The sequence below is a fragment of the Schistocerca serialis genome, chromosome 2 (genome assembly GCF_023864345.2).
Source record: "Schistocerca serialis cubense isolate TAMUIC-IGC-003099 chromosome 2, iqSchSeri2.2, whole genome shotgun sequence".
Taxonomy (NCBI): Eukaryota; Metazoa; Arthropoda; class Insecta; order Orthoptera; family Acrididae; genus Schistocerca; species Schistocerca serialis.
Window position 1 is genome coordinate 740,148,379 of NC_064639.1, and position 20,872 is coordinate 740,169,250.

Below are 20,872 nucleotides of genomic sequence, written 5' to 3' on the forward strand. Positions count from 1 at the left end.
CAGAATTTCAAAAAATGCATGTATTGGAAATTACATCCTAACTGGCAAATCCATTTAATGCTACTTTAGAGGATTTTTGTGTTTAAATTTTACATATCTGTCAAGTTTGTTTTGGAGAAAAGCTATCTATATCACATTGGTGTGTATTCATTCTAAATTATTAATGTGTGTTATTTAATTTCATTTAGAAGATCCTGGACTTAGACCTTCTAGCTGACAATTTTTGCAGTATTCCTTCTCCCCATATTCCTCCTTACATCTCCACTGCTTCTGAAACTGCCAACTGTGTGGGAGTCGTGTAAAATTCATTCTATGTTTTATTTTATGAAGCAGAGATTGGGGAACAACCTACCATTCACCTACGTAAACTTGGAAAACTGCATAAAAACCACAACCAGGCCATTGAACAAGACTAACGGTCATTAATCTGCTTTATATATGCAAACCAGGTCCCACTCAAAGTCCTGTTTCACAAGCTAGTGTGCTGCTCTTTCTGTCACGTGAGCATGTTCATCCTGAGACACATTATCCAATATTTTTCTGTCAGTTAAGCTATGTGATATGGTTGTAAAGCTAATATTTTTTGTAATATCTGTGGTATCACCGTGCCCAATTAAATACCAAAAACAGTTATTCATTAGCATTGTGACATATTTTTCTGTGTGAGGTGATGTAGCTTAGAGGCAAAGTATTTAGAGTTATGATCTGTAATGCAAAAAACAGGTCTAATAAAAATATAAGATCTGAAGATATTGTGTGAAGATTTTATGTGTAACAGAATGCCGTTCCACATTATATGGACTGTAACTTGGAAGAGTTGATATTATTTTACGGTGTGACTTTAAGAGAGAAATGATTGGATGAATTAAAGGTACACTTCCATTGAAACTATACTACATATTTTCATATTTATTTGTAGAGTTGACTCACATTTGTGGCGTACCAGTAGATCATTATGAAAGACAACTAATGGGCATTGGTGTTTCACTTTATGGGTTGTTTGTGCATAAAATTTTGTAACTGGAAAACTTTATTTAAGTTCCAGGATTGTTTGTAGTTCGATACTCAATTTCATGTTTTAGTTATGTTACTAAAGTTGAACCTTTCTTGTGTTAAGTATTGAAAACACTTCCAGTGTAAATGGACTATTATTTGAGTAACTTTTTTCACAATTTTTTACGTTATTTAGGTCACCCAACCTGTCTGCAGTTCACACCTAACATGATCATTTCAGTGCGGAAATACAGATGGCAATGTATCGAATGTAAATGCTGTTCAATTTGTGGAAATTCAGACAATGATGTAAGTATAAGAGAATACGTTTTCTTGCTCTCTCTGTCTTGTGTGTGTGTGTGTGTGTGTGTGTGTGTGTGTGTGTGTGTGTGTGTGTGTGTGTGTGTGAAGAGAGAGAGGGAGAGCTGTTATCCTCTGTGTGTTTTAATCTAATGCCATAAAAAATTATGTTTGTTTTACATGACTGTATATTTAGAGTGATATTTTATGTCTAGAGTGGGTAAGTAATAAGCAATGACTATTTACTGACCTTCATTTGTTCAATACACTTGAAAGTTTCTGCAACTGCTATCTTTATGGAGTTTGTTCAGTGGTTATAAATCATTCACCTAATATTTCAGAAATTATCTGTTGTTCTAGTCCTCAGAGATATAGCTGAACCTTATATTAATATAATAGAGGGAAACATTCCACGTGAGAAAAATATATCTAAAAACAAAGATGATGTGACTTGCCAAACGAAAGTGCTGGCAGGTTGATAGACACACAAACAAACACACAAAAACAAACATGTTTGTGTTTGTTTGTGTGTCTATCAACCTGCCAGCACTTTCGTTTGGTAAATCACATCATATTTGTTTTTAGATATATTGAACCTTATATTACATTAAATTAGTTGTTTTACATAGAGCCCATGGAGAGGGAGGGGTCTTGGGACTATGGAATGAGTCAAAGATGTAAATTTTATTTAAGTGCAGTGCAGTGAAGTGATTTAACATAATGAAATATTATTATATTACACTGCAAATATTAATTTAATATAATTTAAAACATTACTTATAAGAGAGAGAAAATTAAAATTTGAAAGCTGCTGCTGTTTATGAGTCAATCCACAACTCACAATCCTGTATAAGGTGAGTAATTAGGGGATGGGGAATATTCCTGTCTGATGCACTGTTTACCAGTTACAGGACTTTTCTCTGCTAGACACGACATAGAAGGCTGAAATTTAACCTAGGACATCAGCACACAAGTTAATGATCGTGGTTTAAATCCAACCACTTGTCTGTACTCCTTGCTAACAATTAGTTTTTTCCAACATCAAGTTTCAAAACAAGCTACCTCTGGGATGGGTAGCACAAGTGAAATGTTATAATTAAGAATCTTCTATGCTTGATGCTCTGTAGCTTGTATTTGTTCAGAGATTTCTTGCTTTTGCCATCAGCTGCATGTAAAATATTTAGTTGTAGCCCTGTATCTTAGCATTGAGCCCATTGGCAGTGGCATACATTATGCATCAGCCACTCATATTTCAGTAGCCTCCTTCAGAACACAGTGTCAAAAATATGAAGTCTGTCATAGCACATCCTCATACTTCATGGAGTCCCCTGTAGCCATGCAGTGTTCTGCAGATACAGCTTTTGTTGGTTGCTTAAATTCAGTGTTTCTTCTGCATTCCTTCTGCATACTTTAGTAACATAACTAAAACATGAAATTGTCTGTAATACAGTTTCCCTGATATATGGCATATCGCATTTACATGGGACACGGTAAACAAGCGGTTTATGGAACTGCAAGTCACCTTTCACTGTACCTAATAGGGCATGCATTTTTGTAGGTGGACAAAAAATGCATTTAATGCTATGTTGAGCCAGCATTAAATGCATTTTCTGTAATATATCTAAAGATCATGCATTCTTTCAAGAAACTTGAAATTTTCCCACCATACTGAATACTAACTGATGTTGTAAAATTGCAGCAATTTTCCATTCATTATTCAATATATTTCACCAGGGCATCTTCCAGCCATTTTCAGATGAACCATCAGAGACTGAAGTTGGGTTCCTACAACACACAATGTATTAGCACTCTATATGTATTTTGCTCACATGTAAAGGTCATAATAACAAGACCAACCAATCTTGTCATAGGCAGTGCACTCGATGGTAAGAAGTGGAGCCCAGCTGTTCTATGGAGCGCTGTTCACCATTACCTTTTGGCATATTCTGTCTTCTTCACTGAGGAAAAAGTCATGAAAATGTTTGGATTCCATACATTATCTAATTATTTGCTTTTCTGGTGAATAAGATTTTTCGCCATATGAATCTCCACTATCCATAAATCTTGTTTTACAATTTTGCATTGAATGTCTGGTGGAAGTACAGTGCACACCAATAGCAGACTTAGAAGGTTGGCACACGTGTGAAATTCGTACTACTCATAAATAAAATATGCAATGTCTGTCTCCAATAGCTTATTTCAAGATATCTGGCAGATGCTCAGATGAAGTATCAGACTTGATAGAGAATGATGAGGGTGTTATTGTCATATACAAACATACATTTGTGCCTGAAACATCTTTTTGTAAATGTTGTTCTTGCAAAGACTTAGACTGTAAATCAACTTCATTGTGTCCTTTAATAACAAGGATCTTATCACATGCAAGTGTCAGTGTCCCTGCTGCTTACCTATGATGTCATAAATCATTTATAAAAATTTAAGAATAACAAAGGGCCTAATGAAGAGACTTGAAGTACACCATTAATAAGTTTCTTTTGTGTAAAAAGTATTCTTAATTGTTATTTTTCTGCCTTATGTTGCCTACCAGAAAGACAGCATATAAGCCAGTTACAGGCTGCTCCTAAAGCAGCGTAATCATATATCTGAAACAACAGACCATGGTTGATTAAATTAAATTAGAAATACTTTATCCCATAGATCCATAGTGATATTATCCTCAATGATTTAGTAAGTGTCATGAAACAAAAAAGACAATGGAATAACTTAAAAATCTGAAAAATGTTTTCATATGAGAAGTAATAACTTACTTGTCACAAAACATATAAATGTAAAATATACTGAAGTGCATATGATCGTTCTTAGGCTCAACCAAAGTAAGTGACTTCAAATCCTTATGAAGATTATTCTCATTTCTGTTATTAATTTCATGAACAGAAATGTTGATTTGAAAAAGATACATGTTACTTATGAAAAATTTAATCAAACCATAAGTCGGGAAGCTGTAATTAGTATCCCCAGTTTCTTGGACAGATCTCTGCTGGACATTCTTGAGTTCACACTATATACAATTTGCATTAGATACCTTGGACTTGGAAAACTTTAACTAGGCTTGATAAGTTACACCACAAAATGACGCAGTGTGACAGCATGGTATGAAATTAAGTGAATAGCACTAGCTTTTTTATTTTTGTATCACCTATGTCTGACAACATCTGCATTGCTACCAAATATTTGATTTAGTACCTCAGCAGGTCTGTGGTGTGCTCCTCCCAACTGAATTTCATTGTAATCCCAAGAATTTACCACTAGTAACTTCTTCTATCTGCTTGTTGTTATGGCTTAGGCACATACTGGGAGCAGATCTCATAGAACTTCTGAGCTGCATTCATTAATGTCCACAAAAATTTCGGTAACCTGTGACTCTGAAACAATACTTGATTTGCTATTTGTTGCAATGTTTGTATCATCTGCAAACAAAATAAACTTCATATCAGATAATGTCACTGATGGAAGATCATTGACATATACAACAAAAAGTAAGAGCCCTAAGGTGAACCTAGTGGGACACTACATGTATTTAGTGACCAGTTGTGTGGTGACTCCTATCTTCCTAAAAAGAATTTTTCACATGGACACTCTTTGTTTCCTGTCAGAAATCATGATCGGAACCATTTTGTAGCCTTTCCTATTACACCACATTATTCTGATTTAATTAAAAGGATATTGCGATTTACACAGTCAAAAGCTTTAGACAGAGCGCAGAATCTGCCAGTAGGCCATATTTTATTCTCTAAAAATCAGTACATTTTCACTACAGGTTTAAATAACCTACTCGGTATCAGAACCCTTTAGGAATCCAAACTGTGACTTTAATAAAATATTGTTTGTATTGTGACAGTTAGGAAGCCACTTTTGTATTACCATTTCTAAAATTTGTGAGTATTTTGGCATAAGTGAAATTTGATAGACATGTGATGATATTTCCTGTCATCTTCTGTATACGGAGACATAACAGCATATTTAAGCCAGACAGGAAACATTCTAATGATAAATGAATGATTACACAAATAGATTTATATGGTGCTAAACTCAGAAGAACACTCTGTAATTAACATATTTGATATTTTATCAAAACAACTAGAATTTTTTTTTTAATTTTATAGTGAACATTAATTTTGCTGGTATAGTGAGAGTCATCTTACTGATGTTTTTTGTAATGGCTGATCTGAGTTATTTCATGGAAGCATCTACTGAACATAACAACCCCATGTTTTCAGTAACAGTTATAAAACAACATTCCACACATCTGTTGCAAATGTGTCATTTACTATTAAAGCTCGTCTCTGGTTCGGCCAGTCTCTTTCTGTATATCCCATATTATCTTTATTCTGCTGCCTGATGGGACTATATTTTACTCATAATGTGTTTGCTTTGATGTCTGTTTTACTATTGTCAATATTCTGTTATGTGTCTTGTGATGAGCTATAGGAACAACATCAGAATTGCTTCTAATGGCATATACAGTCTCCTTTTTGCCCTTGAGTAAGCCATGGCTTTTTTGGTAGACTGTGTTACTTTTGGGGAACAGTTTTCAAATAGGGTAAGAACTTTTTTCATTAAATGTGTTGCATTTTTCATTCATGTCATGAGCATTATACATCTCTCCAATATGTGTTTTTTAAGAGTTTCTTAAAAAAATAAATTTTCGGCTTACTGGGTACCCTCTTGAACTTTTTTCGTCTGACCTTTTTATAAAGGTATCAACTGCTGTTTTACAGCAATGAACTTCTGTAGTTGAGAAGTTTGCAGTTGGAATTAAGTTGCATTGTAGTGTTACTTACTGGTCTGCACTACAGATCTTGTGCAACCTTGACCTCCGTAGCCACATGCCTCCATTCGTCTCTGTCCATTGCTTACCTTATCCAGTTCCTGATCTCCATTGCTCTGAAGTCCTCTTCCATATCTTCAAGCCACCTTTTGCTGAGACTTCCTGTTCTCCCCTCGAGCTTTCCTCTAAGCACTTTCGTAACACTGAGTTTCTGGCATTCTCTGTGCATGAGCAGCCCATCTTATTCTTCCTGGCTTGATTTTCACTGCAATATTAATATGTCTGAAAACTGTCTGTAATACTGTGTTTGTCTTGTTCTCCAGATTTCTTGCTCTCTCATTGTCCCAAATATCCTTTTCAGAATCTTCCTTTCCCATTGCAATAACCAGCCTTCTCTCTTTGTAGTCATCACACAGCCTTTCGATCTATACATTGTTAGGGGTTTTAATATAGTCAAACGTATTTTGATTTTTGTACTCTTACTAGCATTTCTGGAATTGAATGTATTCAGCAAGGAATAATAACATCTGTTTCCACTCGTTATTCTTTCTTGAATTTTTGTTGATATCTAATTATTTTCTGTTATTATCAAACCTAGATATTTAAATACTTATGCTCTTTGATATTCTTTCCCTTTTATTTTTATTCAAGTCTCTTCTGTATCCCAACCAGGATCTTCCAGCATCATATACTTTGTTCTGTCTGTACTAACTCTTCTAATGCAGTGTACTCATCCTTCAAAGCTCTTGACATGTTACATCATCAACATATGCCACCAACTGGACCTGCTGATTAAATATTGCTCCCTCTGAGTTTGTTGGCATTTGCTGAATTACCTTCTCTAATGCTAAATTAAAGAGTAGCATAGAAATCACATCTTCCTGCCACCGTCTCCTCTCTTCATGGAACTCTCCTGACAACTCTACTTCTATTTTGACCTTCCAGACTGTTGCTAATTTTAGTGGGATTCAAAAATCTTTCATAATTTGGAGAATCTTATTCCTGTCTAGACTGCCATGTGCTTGTATAAAATCAATGCATAACCAAGGAAGTTGCATGTCATATTCATCCAATTTCTGTATCACTGCCACACTAAATAAAAATATGTGGTCCATTTTGGATCTATTTCTCCTAACTCCAGCCTAATAATCTCCCAGTAATCTTTCAATCCAGCATTGCAATTGACAGGCTAATACCCTCAGACTTACATATTGTATCCGAGAGAATAATCCCACAGTATTTGCTACACTCTGGTTATTGCCTTTCTTATGTAATGGGCATATTATTCCCAAGCTCCAGTCCTTAGGTATTTCCTGTATTAATTCATTAACAGCCATCTCCATTTTCTTTCCCCCGAATTTTATAATTTGTCTTTTATGCTGTCTTCTTCTTCTTCTACTTTTTACACTTACTCATAGTCTTGTGGCTTGACTTTCTACTCCTTTACTAGTAATTCCAAATCCAGTTCCTCACGTTCCTGATTCAAGGCTTCCTCTCCATTACCTCCTATCTTTCCATTGAATAACTCAGAAAAATATTTTTGCCATCTTCCCAAAGCTTTGCTTTCATCTTCAGTTAAGTTTCCATGTTTATCCCTATAGTAGACTACTCTCTGCTGAAATCCTGTCTTCAGTTTTTCATAGAACTTTCGTATCTCATTATCATCCTTCATTTTGTCCAACTGCTCTATCTTACTTTTTTCACACTGTCCTTTCTTCGCCTTGCACAACTTATGTGCAGTTTTACTCTTGTCTGTATACTCTTCTGCTGCTATTCTTTTTTTCCTATATGACATTCTTTGCCTCACTTCATTTTCTCTTGGATTTCCAGTGAACATTCCTCCTTGAAACATTTAACTGATCTTTGTGTTCTACCCTCCCCAGTACTTCCTCTACAGCTTTACTGATGGCTGTTTTCAGTATCTCTCATTTTGTTTCAACATCCCCTTTCTTCTGTCTGTTCTTTCTTTTGTCTAAAATCTCTTCTAATTTCTTTTTGTAATCTTCCTGCTTTTCTTTAATTTTGAGACTTTCTATATTGTGTGTCTTTTTTGCCCAAACTCTTTTTGTTTCTTGCATATCTGTCTTCTGTCTATATCTGACCTGCATCAAGTAATGATCTGTGGCTATGGCTACCCCTCTGCAGCTACTAACTTCCATAATATCTTATGCATGTTGTTTATCTATAATTACAGGGTCCGTTTGCCACACACCATATAGCAGAGATGCTGGGTCACAGATAGGTACAACAAAAAGACTGTCACAAATAAATAAAGCTTTTGGTTCAATAAGGCCTTCACCAAAAATAGACCACACACGCGCACACACACACACACACACACACACACACACACACACTCAACTGCAGTCTCAGGCAACTGAAACCAGCCCAAGACGTGTGAGTGAGTTGTGTGTGTGTGTGTGTGTGTGTGTGTGTGTGTGTGTGTGTGTGTGTGTGTGTGTGTGTGTGTGTGCGCGTGTGCGCGCGCGTGTTTCGTCTATTTTTGACGAAGGCCTTACTGGATGATCTGTTTGGTTTCTTGTAACTTTGTATGGCAATCCCCAAGTGCATTTATTAATAATATTTCCTTGAATGGCATTTGTTTTTTATCATCACTTCCTTCCTAATGGCAAAGTCTATCAGACTAAGTTCATTATGATTACTTACTTCATACAGGCTTTCTTTTCCTGTTATGTTTGTATACACATCTTCTTTCCCTATTTTTGAGTTCAGACCCCCAAGGATCATTTTCACATCATGCCTTTAAACTTTGCTGACTTCCTCCTCCAGTTTGGAGTAAAGTGCATCCTCCTCATCTCCATGCACATCCTCCGTAGGGGCATAGGCACACATCATTGTAACATTAAAAAATTTTACCCCAAATCTCAAAGAAGACAACATATCACAGATTGCTATGGAACTAATAACATTTGCCTTCATTGACCCACAAATAAGAAAGCCAGTACCATGATGGTCTATATCTCCTCCACTCTACATCAGTATATGCTTCTCGAATGCTATCATTCCCTGCCCTTTCCATCATAATTACTGTAGCTCCACTTTTTTCACTCTGACCCATTACTTCTCTAATTTCTTGCAATTTACTAGGTTTCTTAAGTGTCCTCACATTATGGAAGAGGGGTAGGGGCTGTTTACCATAATATCTGTTCTCCTTCTCATTAAATATTTTCCTCCTCAGGTCATCATTCTATAACCTGTATCCTTTTGAGGCCGATGTGTGGTGTCCACAACAACTCCATTTTAAGAGATGGAGTTGTTAGCTCCAAACCCAACCCCCAATCTGGAAGACCAGGATTTTCCCTTAGCGTTTACTCCCCTAGAGGGTTTGGCTTCCATGTGTTTCTGTAGCCCCTCCTCCCCTGCCCTCTTTGAGACATGATTTGTCTGTCTCCTCCATCGAGGCCTGCCCGTCTTGGGCAACTGTGGAAGTAGCTGTGGTACTGTCGGCGTAGCCTTCGACTTCGCTGGAGCATGCAAATCCTCCCAAATGGCTGAAGCTGTCTTTTCTAAGGCTATGCCTCATGTGAGAGAATAATCAATTTTTGGCTAAGTGAACCATCTTGAACTTTTTTCATTAGACCTTTTTATAAAGATATTATCGATTGCTGTTTTTCACCAATTAGCTATCCTTGCTGGGAAGTTTTCAGTTGGAATTAAGTAAATGAATGTGTTACTGACACCAATTGATTCATACCGGGTGAGTTTTTAAGAAATTGTATATTAAAATCACCGTCAACCACTTTTTCTTTGTTTTTTATTATTAAATAGGTCAGTAGAGGTTCAGTATGTTTTATGATCAGATTAAAATTTCCTGCGGATATAAAGGATTTATTATTAAATTGTACTTCTGTTGTACATATGTCCATATGCTGTTCCACGCAAAATCTATTAATATCTAGGTTATTGAATTTATGCCAATTGTGGATGAATGTGGAAATTCCTCTTCTCTCCATTTCTTCTCTACAGAACTGAGACAGTAACATAAATCCTATAACACTTAACACATCAATGCCAGTGGTGACATGATGTACAGGGAGACAGATTATGTTAACTAAGTTTGACAATTATGCATGTAAGTAGTTTGTTAACGTCACTCCTCAGTCCTCGAATATTCAAGTACGATAAAGACAGCTGGTATTTCACACTGACTGAGATATGGTTGGATAGAAATAAAATTTTGATGATAGGTCAAAATTTGAAAATTTCATTTGTGTGTACTGTTGCAGCATCCTAGAATTGTGTTGTTTGGTTTCCTTCTCAAACTAAATGTTTGTTTCAGTCAGAACCTCTTTTAAAACTTGGTTCCTCAGTTCTCCGTGCCATAAAAGGTGCCCTTGTGATGCTTGTAACCCCTAGTATTTTACCATACATGATAAAGCCTATTCCTGAAGTTGTCTGCTATTAGTCATACCAGTTTCCCTTCCCTTACCTTTCCTGATGAGATAAAGGCAATGCCCGTATAATCCCAGCTATTGATAGAATCAACAGGAACCATGCAAATGTATGATCCCTCACATAACATAAGTAGCTGTTCCAATGTCAAATTAACTTTTGTGACAGAAGTGTTCAAATAAGGTTGATCATATAAATCCAACACTGATAATTTTGTTACTGATACAGTCTTTATCAGATCGCTCTCTATATTGTACTCAAGACCTCTATTAATATTATTGCCTCGCCCACCCACTATAACCAGTTTCTTCCTTGGTGAACATAAATCCACTTTCACCTGGTCCAGACCAGTACTAGGTTTTACAAATTGGTAACATGCTATTCCGAACCTAGTTCATCTTGCAGTAGTTGTCAATAATTCTGTCATGAGAACTACCTTTCAACAAAACTCTCTTTCTCTTGACTCACTTATCTGCATCTACTCTGATCAAAAATGTCAAATTGTGTTACCTTATCCATCTCACTTTTGATAATAAACCACTAACAGCTCTTTCTCTCTGTAACCTTAAAGAAACAGCTCAGTCAAATGAAATTCACAGCAAATAAGTGATCCAGTTTCCCTACTCCCTTTACCTCTCTCTCTGACTCTCACCCACTCCTCACCTTTTACATATGAATTCCATACAGAACAAAGATTTGGAATTTTTAATGAGTGGTTTTAGTAGAGATTCTGCTAAAGAATAGATAAATAATGTCATACCATGGTGTATAATTCTGATTTAGTGCATAGGAATCGTTGTTGATTGTGTGTCTAAGTAATTATCCACAGTCTCTTCCTGCCAACCCAAAGAACTTCTTCCTCTGCTGATTGCACAGTTTTGAATTTTTAACTCGTCAGTGATCTAAGATTCCATTCCACTGTCTGTCAGATAGGGTCCACAGAAGCTTTAATGACTGTGATTATGGGCTTCATCTTCAACATTTAGGATTTCTGTCAGAGTCAATTGATGTAGTATGCATGTCAATGTCTGCCACTTTCAGAAACTCTAGTGTCGTCACTTTTTGATATAACATAATAATATTTCCAAAGAGATTAGAAAAATGTTGCAAATTTGTGTCATTTATTTATTTACATATCATGGTCTTCATTGAAGTACTTTAGTTGATTTTATAAATAGGGTTTTTCAGTTTCTTGTTGGCCTAGTACTACTTCATTCTCTTGCCTCACAACATCCTGTCTGTAGCTGAAATTGCTGTTCTCATTGTTTGTTTGTTGATCTTGGTTTGTAGTCTGGTTTGTTTCCCTTTGAGTTTCTTGATTTTTCCTCTCCCCCCCCCCCTTTTTTTTGGGGGGGGGGGGTTGGATATTCTATTGTAATTTGTAGGTTCCTTGTGTTTTTCTTGATTTCCATAATATATCTTATGTTGTTCTTAATGTTCCATGATTTCTATATTATTCTGTTATTGATTCTGTTTTCTGGGGTCCTGGTTAAATATAAACGAAGAACAAAATGCATATTTTCCACATCATGCACATTACCAGTTCATTTCCTTGTGGGCCATTTCTTTGGAAACTAGTCTCCACTGTCTGATTTCTTGATATTTCCGTGTGTGCATTTCTGATTATTCATCTTTCCTTTTTAGACTCCATATGCAATACTAAATTAATGTCCTCTGCTGTGTTTTTCTATCTGTAAAGGCTAATCCCAGGAAGTACTGTAGAGATTACAATACACTTCTCACTAATAGATTGATGGATTCACAATAAACCTTTGTATATAATTTACTAGTGAATCCAGCAGTGATTCGCAATTGCTAAATATGTAAAGAAATTGGACATATGCTCTAATCTCATTTGCCTCCTCTGTCTGTCCAATTTCTCCTTCCCCCCTTTCTCTGTCTCCTACCGCCCCGTCTCTGACCATATCTGCCTGCCCTCTCTTCATCTCTGTGGGTCTCTTCCCTTCCCCTTTCTATGCCTGTTTCCTCTTCGGCCCCACTCCCTCTGACCTTGAACCTTGTTGGTTATTATTGTAAATACAGATTCCATACTAGTATTCTAATAACAAGCCATTAATACAACTCTCTGTTCTCCGTGAAAACCAGTTGTGAAGAAGAAAACAAAATAGCACATTATACTGTACACAAATTTTGCTTAAAAATGTAGATGTTGAGTAAGAATATATATGGGAGAAACAATATGTCTAACAATTTAAATGCCTGCTATCATAATTAAAACTGTCTGTGAGAAAATGAGTACATTGTTGTTTTAAAACATATGCAGCCTATATAAATATTCATTAGAGTATAATGTAGAAATGTGAAGTAAATCAGTCAAGAACTATTTGAGATTTTTGCTAACATTGTTTCCCTACTACATTTTATGTATATATTGGGTTGATGCATAAGTAATCATTTTTCCATAAGTTTAATAAACACAACAGATGCACAGAACAGAGACTTTAGTCGTCAATAATATATTCTCCTTCACTATTTACAACACTCTGCCCAAGCTGGGATAACTTTTCGATTCTGCAGCTTTAGAAATCACTTGGTTTTGAGACAATGAATTTGTCGAGCAATGTTCAGAGTGCATTTTCATCCAGAAAGGAAGTTCCTTGAAGGCTGTTCGATAGAGAACAGAAAAGGTGAAAATCTGATGGTGCAAGATCAAGGGAATAAGGTGGGTACAGAATAACTTCCCAACCCAACTCCTGTGTAGTGTTTATTCTCACTGGCAGAATGCAGGCAGGCACTATCATGGAGTAGTGTCACTTCACACAGTTCTCCTGGCCATTGTACATGAATTCTGTCTGCAAGGTATCTCAGTTGTTGACAGTAAATGTCAGTGGTGATGATTAAACCTTGGGTAAGCAATTTGTAGCACACCACACCATTGCTGTTTCGCCAGGTGCATAACATTACCTTTTGTGGATGCACACAGGTCTTTGTATGAGGAGTTGCTGCTTTGTTTGGGCTCAGCCATTCCTTTCTTTTCCTTATGTTGGAATGAAGGTGTCATTTCTCATCACCAGTAATGATCGGTGCTGTTCACAAGCTAGTTGATGACAAGCAAGCAGAGAGGTATATAATGCCGCCTGTTGGTTTTTGTGATTTTGACTTGGAGCATGCTGTACCCATACACGAAATTTTTGAACTTTTCCCATTGTATGCAAATGTCACATGATGATGGAATGACCACAGTTCATCACATTTTCCAGTTCTGACATGGATCATTGAGGATTAATGAATTTAAACAGTCTTCATCAAACTCCAAAGGTCTTCCTGAATGTGAATAGTCACTAATGTTAAAACAATCCTCCTTGAAACAAGAAAACCATTTTCTTGCCGTACTCTGTCCAATGGCACTATTCCCATACACAGTGCAAATATCTCTGGCTGCTTCTGCTGCTATTACACCGCTCTTGAATTCAACAGTAGAACAAGTCAGAAATGTTCCGATTTCTTCACTTGGCATTCCGTTTTCTAGCGTCCACAGCTCCACTCACTATCTCCAACTGACAAAATGACAATATGTAAACTCAAATAACAACAGTGAACTACAAATAAGAAATAATCAATAAATAGACCCGTAGCAAATAGACCTGTAGCAACTGGAATACCTACATGCAAAACAAAAACACTACAGATGTATGCACCATCCTAATATCTATATATTATATATATTTAAAAACAATGTAGCCTATGTCCATGCAAATGTTTATTAGAGTAACATGTAAAAATTTTTGATAGCAATTTTTCCTTTTTATATATTATGTGTGTTAAAAATATATAGGCTGTGTTCATCCAATTGTTCATTAAAGTATCATGTAACAATTAGAAGTAAGTTGGTTAAGCACTTCCCAAACTTTTTTGGTAACAACACTTCCCCTTTCTACACTAAATATATATTTAAATGTCTCTAAGTAAAGGTTAATTCCAGTAACTATAAGAATTTTGGCACCTTTGTTATTAATAGATAGACTGATTCATGGGGAAGGTTTGCTTGTAATAAGGGGCAGCCAAAAAGTTTCCATTCAAAGGCTGTACAGTCCTGAATTGGTATGGCAGTCAGGCAAAATGCTGTGAGCATTGAGGATATCATCCAACTTACACACCAGGTTGAGGATGTCCATTTGGAAAAACACATTTGGGAAAACAGTGTGTGCTGCTGTGTTAAGAAGCCCATAACTGCCGGGTGCACATTCTCGGTGAACAGTAATTGTTGATCCTTCAAGGCCTTTGTTAAGGGACTGAAGGCATGTAATTACTCAGGGAGAGATCAGGACTATAAGGCGGTTGCTCAACTGTCTCCCACTTGTGTTGGTGTAACCTTTGCATTATGACATTTGTGATATGGGAACATGCGTTATTATGAAGCAGCAGCACCTTCTTTTCACAATATTAACGGACAACAGTGGTTTTCAACAGATATCCTGCCTCATACACATTCTTAGTTCCCCAATGGATGTCTACCATTGTTTGGCCTTTGGCAGCCAACAAAAGAATAACAGCATGTTGGTACTGTTTGGATGCTTTTGGTAATAATGTCACCATAGTTCATTTTTCTGTATTTACTGCATGCATGTGGTAAAGTCATGAATGCCACACTGATCCGTCACCCAAATGACAGTGCTTATACAACCACATCGGAGTCACGCTACAATGCATATGTGCTGCAGCAACTCCCTCAAAGGAGAAGTCTCCAACACTGAGGCAGTGTGGGATTAAGGTAATCACAAATGTACAGTTACATAAAAACAGAGTTTTCTCTGCAAAGAAAAATGGCCCATAAAGTTCTGAAGAGGACTTGGCACAAAAGATATTAGCTTTATGTGGATAACAAATGTGTGCCACAATCTTTTGTTTATGTTCTGTGCCCACACACACACACACACACACACACACACACACACACACACACACACACATTATGACCCTTTGTTTTTCCCAACATGTGAAATGTAATTTTATCACTGAAAACTAACTTCTGTGAAAAACAGGCTTCCTTCAGTAGTTGCTGAACGTCATTGCAAAAGTCAGAACAACACTCATTGTCCCGACTAGTCAATGCATGTAAGAGCTGCAGCTGTTATGGTTTGACATGCAGATGTTTACATAGAATGCATCTATAGTTCACTGTGGTATTTGCAGTTCATTAATCACATGTTGATTAATACCTTGGGCCTCCTGGCGATTGATTCCCCCCATGCGCTCCACTTTCTCTGCTGATGGTTCTGGCCAACCTGTTTTCTTCGCACCACTTATGCAGCTGATGTCACACAGTGTGCTATACCACCCATCGATTGTTTTGTGTGTTGGAGCTTTTACCAGGTTTCTGATAAAAAAATCATCACTGAACTGTCACAACTGACTCACATTTAGTGAATTCAAGGGTACAAAATGCACATATTTCTCCATTGTATGCCATAATCTGACATGCCTGCCCCTTAGTGGTGAACTGCGCAACTACACCAGGGCAAATATTATGAATTGGAACTTGGGAATGTGCTCTATTCACTGATATGTACATTTTCTGTGTGTCTTGTAGTTTTTGTGCATTTGTCTTCTGCAATCCCAGATGTACATATTAATAATGCCGCACATGTTGTGTAATTATTGTATCACAGTGGAATTTGTAAATTCTTTGGAACATCAGGCTTGTCTGTTACACTACCGAAAAACTGAGAAATTTTGTAATAGTTGGAACCCATATCAATAGTGGCTTTGTGAATGAGTTTACCAATTGGAGGAGGACAAAGGAATGCTAGATGTAAGAGGAATCCACTTAGTGAAACACTCTTGTATTGAAAGTTAAAATTTATGCCTGTTCTACACTTAAGTTTGTCTTCACTATTGACAAAGCGTGATTTACTGAAATACAGTATGGCAGGCACTCAATGTAGAACATATTTTAATTCAAGTTGTAGGTCTCCAGTACTGATTTTGATAGCCTTGTCATACTGTGTATAATGGGTGTCCTATAGCTCAACAAGTGAGAAATAAAAGGCAACTGAGCACACTTTTTGACTGTTGTACATTTTCTTGCAACTATGAATATTCCTTTTTATGAATGGATTCTTGTGTCTGTCAGATACAGTTAGAAGTACAGTTTTGTTAAAGAAGAAAGTAGATGTCATAAAACAAGTAGTTTTCAGCCATGAATGGTATCTACAGTAAAACGGTAATAGAAAACAACATGCATCCTCAGTTTTTTGTCATGTTATTTTTGTATTGTTTATCATTTAAAATGAAGTTCTGTTTGTTTTCATGATGCTCTTGTTCTGTCTTATACATATGGCACTAGTGTTACATCTAAAGTTCTCACAACCATTTGTGTGAAAGGTCACGTACACAAGTTTTACGTACTGCAGCAACTGAGAATGTAAAGCCAAAACTTCTTATTTCACTGCACTTGACTTTATATAATACACTTGTGGGTAAAAGTGGCAGGTATTTTAAATTCATAAAGAATTTAGGTGTAAAGGGGACAACTTTTTTTTGTGCCTGTTGATGACTCAGCACTTCTGCTAATTAGTGCCTTTACTCTTAAATTGTTTGCATCTGCCAGAAATTTCCTTTACTCTTTAGATTTACTGCTGTCTTATTTATTTAAGATGTATTGGATGATATTAACACTTAGGAGTCCGAGGCGGAGTGTAACTTGAGGCATCATTATGTTCAAAAGACCATGCCCAAGTACGGCTCAGGCTGCAATTTTCTCAATGCACAAGCCACCTATCACTCAAAAATTGAACTCATTTCATATGAGAACAACATATGAACATATCACTACCTGTCACACGTGCCGCCTTTTGTTTGTCAATTTCTAGAATGATTTCAAAAGAAGTATTATCAAACATTACAGCATGATGGCTGAGCTAGTATGTGATCGCATTGACGTAATTTGCGTGTGCCCATTAGGATTCACACAGTTTGCCGCAATTCTGCTACAAATTTATGTATTAAGTAAGCAAGAAATTTTGGAAGATTAAGAGGAAGAAATTGCTGTGTAACTCACTTCACACCCTTTTTGGAAGGATAATTATACTTTCTCTCTTCACTATTTTAAAATTTGTAATTTATCAAACAATTAAAGTAAGTATGAAAAATAAATCTTGAAGCTTGGTCCTTGAAGATACGTCAGTTACTCACGTGCCAGTATTGCTTTAAGTAATGGCCAGTCTTCTCGACCTAACATTCCTCTAACTGGCTGTTCTTCAAAGTGTTAAGTAACATAAATGTGTTACCTAGGCCATTTCAAGAGAAACATCTTAAACATGAAATGAAGTACTAAGTTTCAGAAGTGCCATTAAAGAGCTATTCTAATAACACACACTGTGGTGAGAGAAAGCATTTGTCTGGTGAACTGTTCTCCACTTAAATTTAATGAAATTTGAAAAAGCTTCAGTGGAAACATACGAATTGTTTTAACTTTGTGTTATCCCTACTGGAGCTGTTGAGCTCCATGGTTGTTATTAGTTAAGAATTGTTGACGGAGAATGCAGCTATCCACAAATACTTTTAAATAAGCTTTATTTCATTGCCATTACCTGAATTGCAGGCCTTCATAAAACTACGCACCCTTCAACTCAATGTTTCAATATTAAAAGTTTTGGCTTGGTTCGTTGTCCAGGGGCCGGGATATGTAGTTGCCATTACAGGCCAAATACTGCTGAGTCTACAGCATATGGTAAGAATACACACATGAATTGAATGGTCGAAGGTTTATATCACAAGGCAATTGTGAATTATGAAAGTAACATATAAATTTATGGATGAAAGATTTGCAATTAAATAAAATGTGCAGGTACTACCTTAATGACTTTAAATGATAAGTACGATAGTAGAAGTACTTTTGAGAATGCGGTATATTTCTGAAAAACACTTATTGGTGTCGATGGTCCAGCAATTAAATAAAATATAAGTTGAATAACAGGGAAACAATAGATTCCTACAGCACATAATTAGTTATGAACAACAACACAGCTCACGAGATATTCACTTCTAAACACGCACTATGTCTTCACTGTAGAAGCCACAGAAATCTCACAAGTTCACAAGTCAGCATTCCAAAATATTTCTATCTCTTGCGACCACGTGCAAACCGCTCCACTCTCCAAGTCTTTCCGTGCGTCTGATGCTCCGTCGCATCCAGCACCTCCTGTGTCATGTGCCGTCCTCTCCAGCACTCCCCGCACAATTCACTTGCAAAAAATTCATCTCCTCTTTAACTTCTTTTTGAACCACTGAATCTTTCCATTTATCACCATTACCACACTCATTCATTACACATTATAACTTACATCAATTGCTTTTTCAAAGTTATCCATAATTTTTTCAACTTCCTCTTTCACAGCAGAACCTATTTCAGTTCACTTTGTACCCTTACCAGTCTGAATTGTCTCCATAACTGTTTGAATTGTACTGATATTATTTGCCATTATATTCATATTATTTCCCAATTCCTGGATCATTTACATTAGCTGAGACATCATATCTCCCCCACATTCATTCCCCTTGCCTGAATTCCTAATAGTTACACTTTCGCGCTCTGATTTCAGACTAACCACCTCACTTCCGTTTTCAGAATTACACATACTAGGTGACTGTTTTATATCCACGAGATCTATAAGTGGAGATGGAACTTCAGAGTCAAACACTATTTGACTCTTTGTGCAGGCACTTATCTGATTTGAGATGGTTCCCTCTACCATGGTGATGCCATCGGTTGTAGTGGAAGAAAACATTGAAGACTGCCCTGCAGTACTTGAAGTGGATCTGCGTCCACCACTGGAGAATGTGTTCCAACCGTCTCCGATACCGCTGTCCCTTAAACGCGCTAACCGCTACTGCTCCCTGCACTCAACTTATTTTGACTCTAGTGAGCCCCCAAGCAAATTGCCTTTAACATGCTAGATTAGGACCTCTATCAATAGCATGTGTTAGTTGTGAAAATTACTGTGTAATTTCACAATTTCCAGAAACCTACTTGCGAAAAAAACTGATCTCACAGTGTTTTGTGAGAGGTTTACTCTCTAGAAATCTCTCCTTGTTTTGCAAAGGTTTTTACACTTCGCATAGTACGCTGAATAACAGAGAGCAAAGGAATTACCGTTTTGCTGGACACAAATCCAGGACGAGCTCCCAATTGCGACCTTTCCAAAGACATTGCGATCGACAAAATCGGATGAAGCGTTAAGATTTTGTAAATTTGTTGTTGTGTGTTACTTGTATAATTTAGTCACATACTAAACTTAAAACTAATAAAGATATTGAAAATCTGATTACACCATCAGAATCGTCATGCAAATAATAGTAATGTACATGTTTCTTTTTGAGGTATCATGATTCACGTGGCTACTATTAATCTCTAAACGATTTATGAAATGTCTGCCATTAAGGTTTCACAAAGTCTGCCATCTTTGACACTCCCGGTATAGACATCTCCTTCATCAATACAAAGCACTGACCTCGTCACAGCGGAATTCCCAGGCACGCGGCTGGACCATGCGCTGGGGCTACCCCTCTCATCCGGCTAACGTCTGGCACCACGTGGTTGGCCTGCCGAGCAGCCCGCGCCCGCCAATCGGCCCGTGCAGCCACTGCTTCCTCCGAATATTTTCAGGGCTTGGTGACTCGCCCGTTACCTCACAGAATTGAGCTATCATGCCCACCTTCAGATGGCTACATTTATTTTATCATCATATTAAATTTGCCAGCACCATGTTTTCTGCTCCTGCACTGCATAAGAATAATTGCATAGTTAGTGCTACACAGCTAAATTGGCCCTAACCATGCAAATATTCTTATGTAGTGCAGGAGCGAATGGCATGCTGCTGATGAATATAATGATGTTGTTGTTGTTGTTGTTGTTGTTGTTGTGGTCTTCAATCTAGAGCCTGGTTTGATGCTCCTCTCCATGCTACTATATCCTATGCAAGCCTCTTCATCTCTGAATAACTACTGCAACCTACATCCTTCTGAATGTGTTTAGTGTATTCATCTTGTGGTATGAGTATAATACTGTAGTAAAATAAGTGTAACCAATGTGAAGAATGGTATGATAGCCCGAAGCTGGTGCTGGCAATAAAATAAAACGTTTAAAAAAGTATTTGCACCTGGTTGCATTCTCCAGTCCTCATGTTTCTTTCCTTGAAGTGGCTCCCTGGTTGAATGTTTCCTGTTGACCTTTTGGCCACCAAGTTAGCCCTTCCCTCTACTTATTTCTTGATATACATTTAATGAGTTGCCAAAATACTTTGATTTTTAAAGCTTCATACTGTCTTATTCTACACTCCTGGAAATGGAAAAAAGAACACATTGACACCGGTGTGTCAGACCCACCATACTTGCTCCGGACACTGCGAGAGGGCT

The 20,872-nt window shown here is 37.0% G+C and overlaps 1 protein-coding gene across 4 annotated transcripts in view; it reads left to right on the forward strand.

Moving 5' to 3' along the window:
• Positions 1–20,872, forward strand: part of LOC126457941 (zinc finger protein ubi-d4) — a 253,583-nt gene that overhangs the window by 223,690 nt on the left and 9,021 nt on the right. For all 4 annotated transcript variants that reach the window (XM_050094664.1, XM_050094665.1, XM_050094667.1 and 1 more), the window contains one exon: positions 1,190–1,302. In XM_050094664.1, coding sequence (XP_049950621.1) covers positions 1,190–1,302 — 113 coding nt within the window. The remainder of the gene's footprint in view (positions 1–1,189; positions 1,303–20,872) is intronic.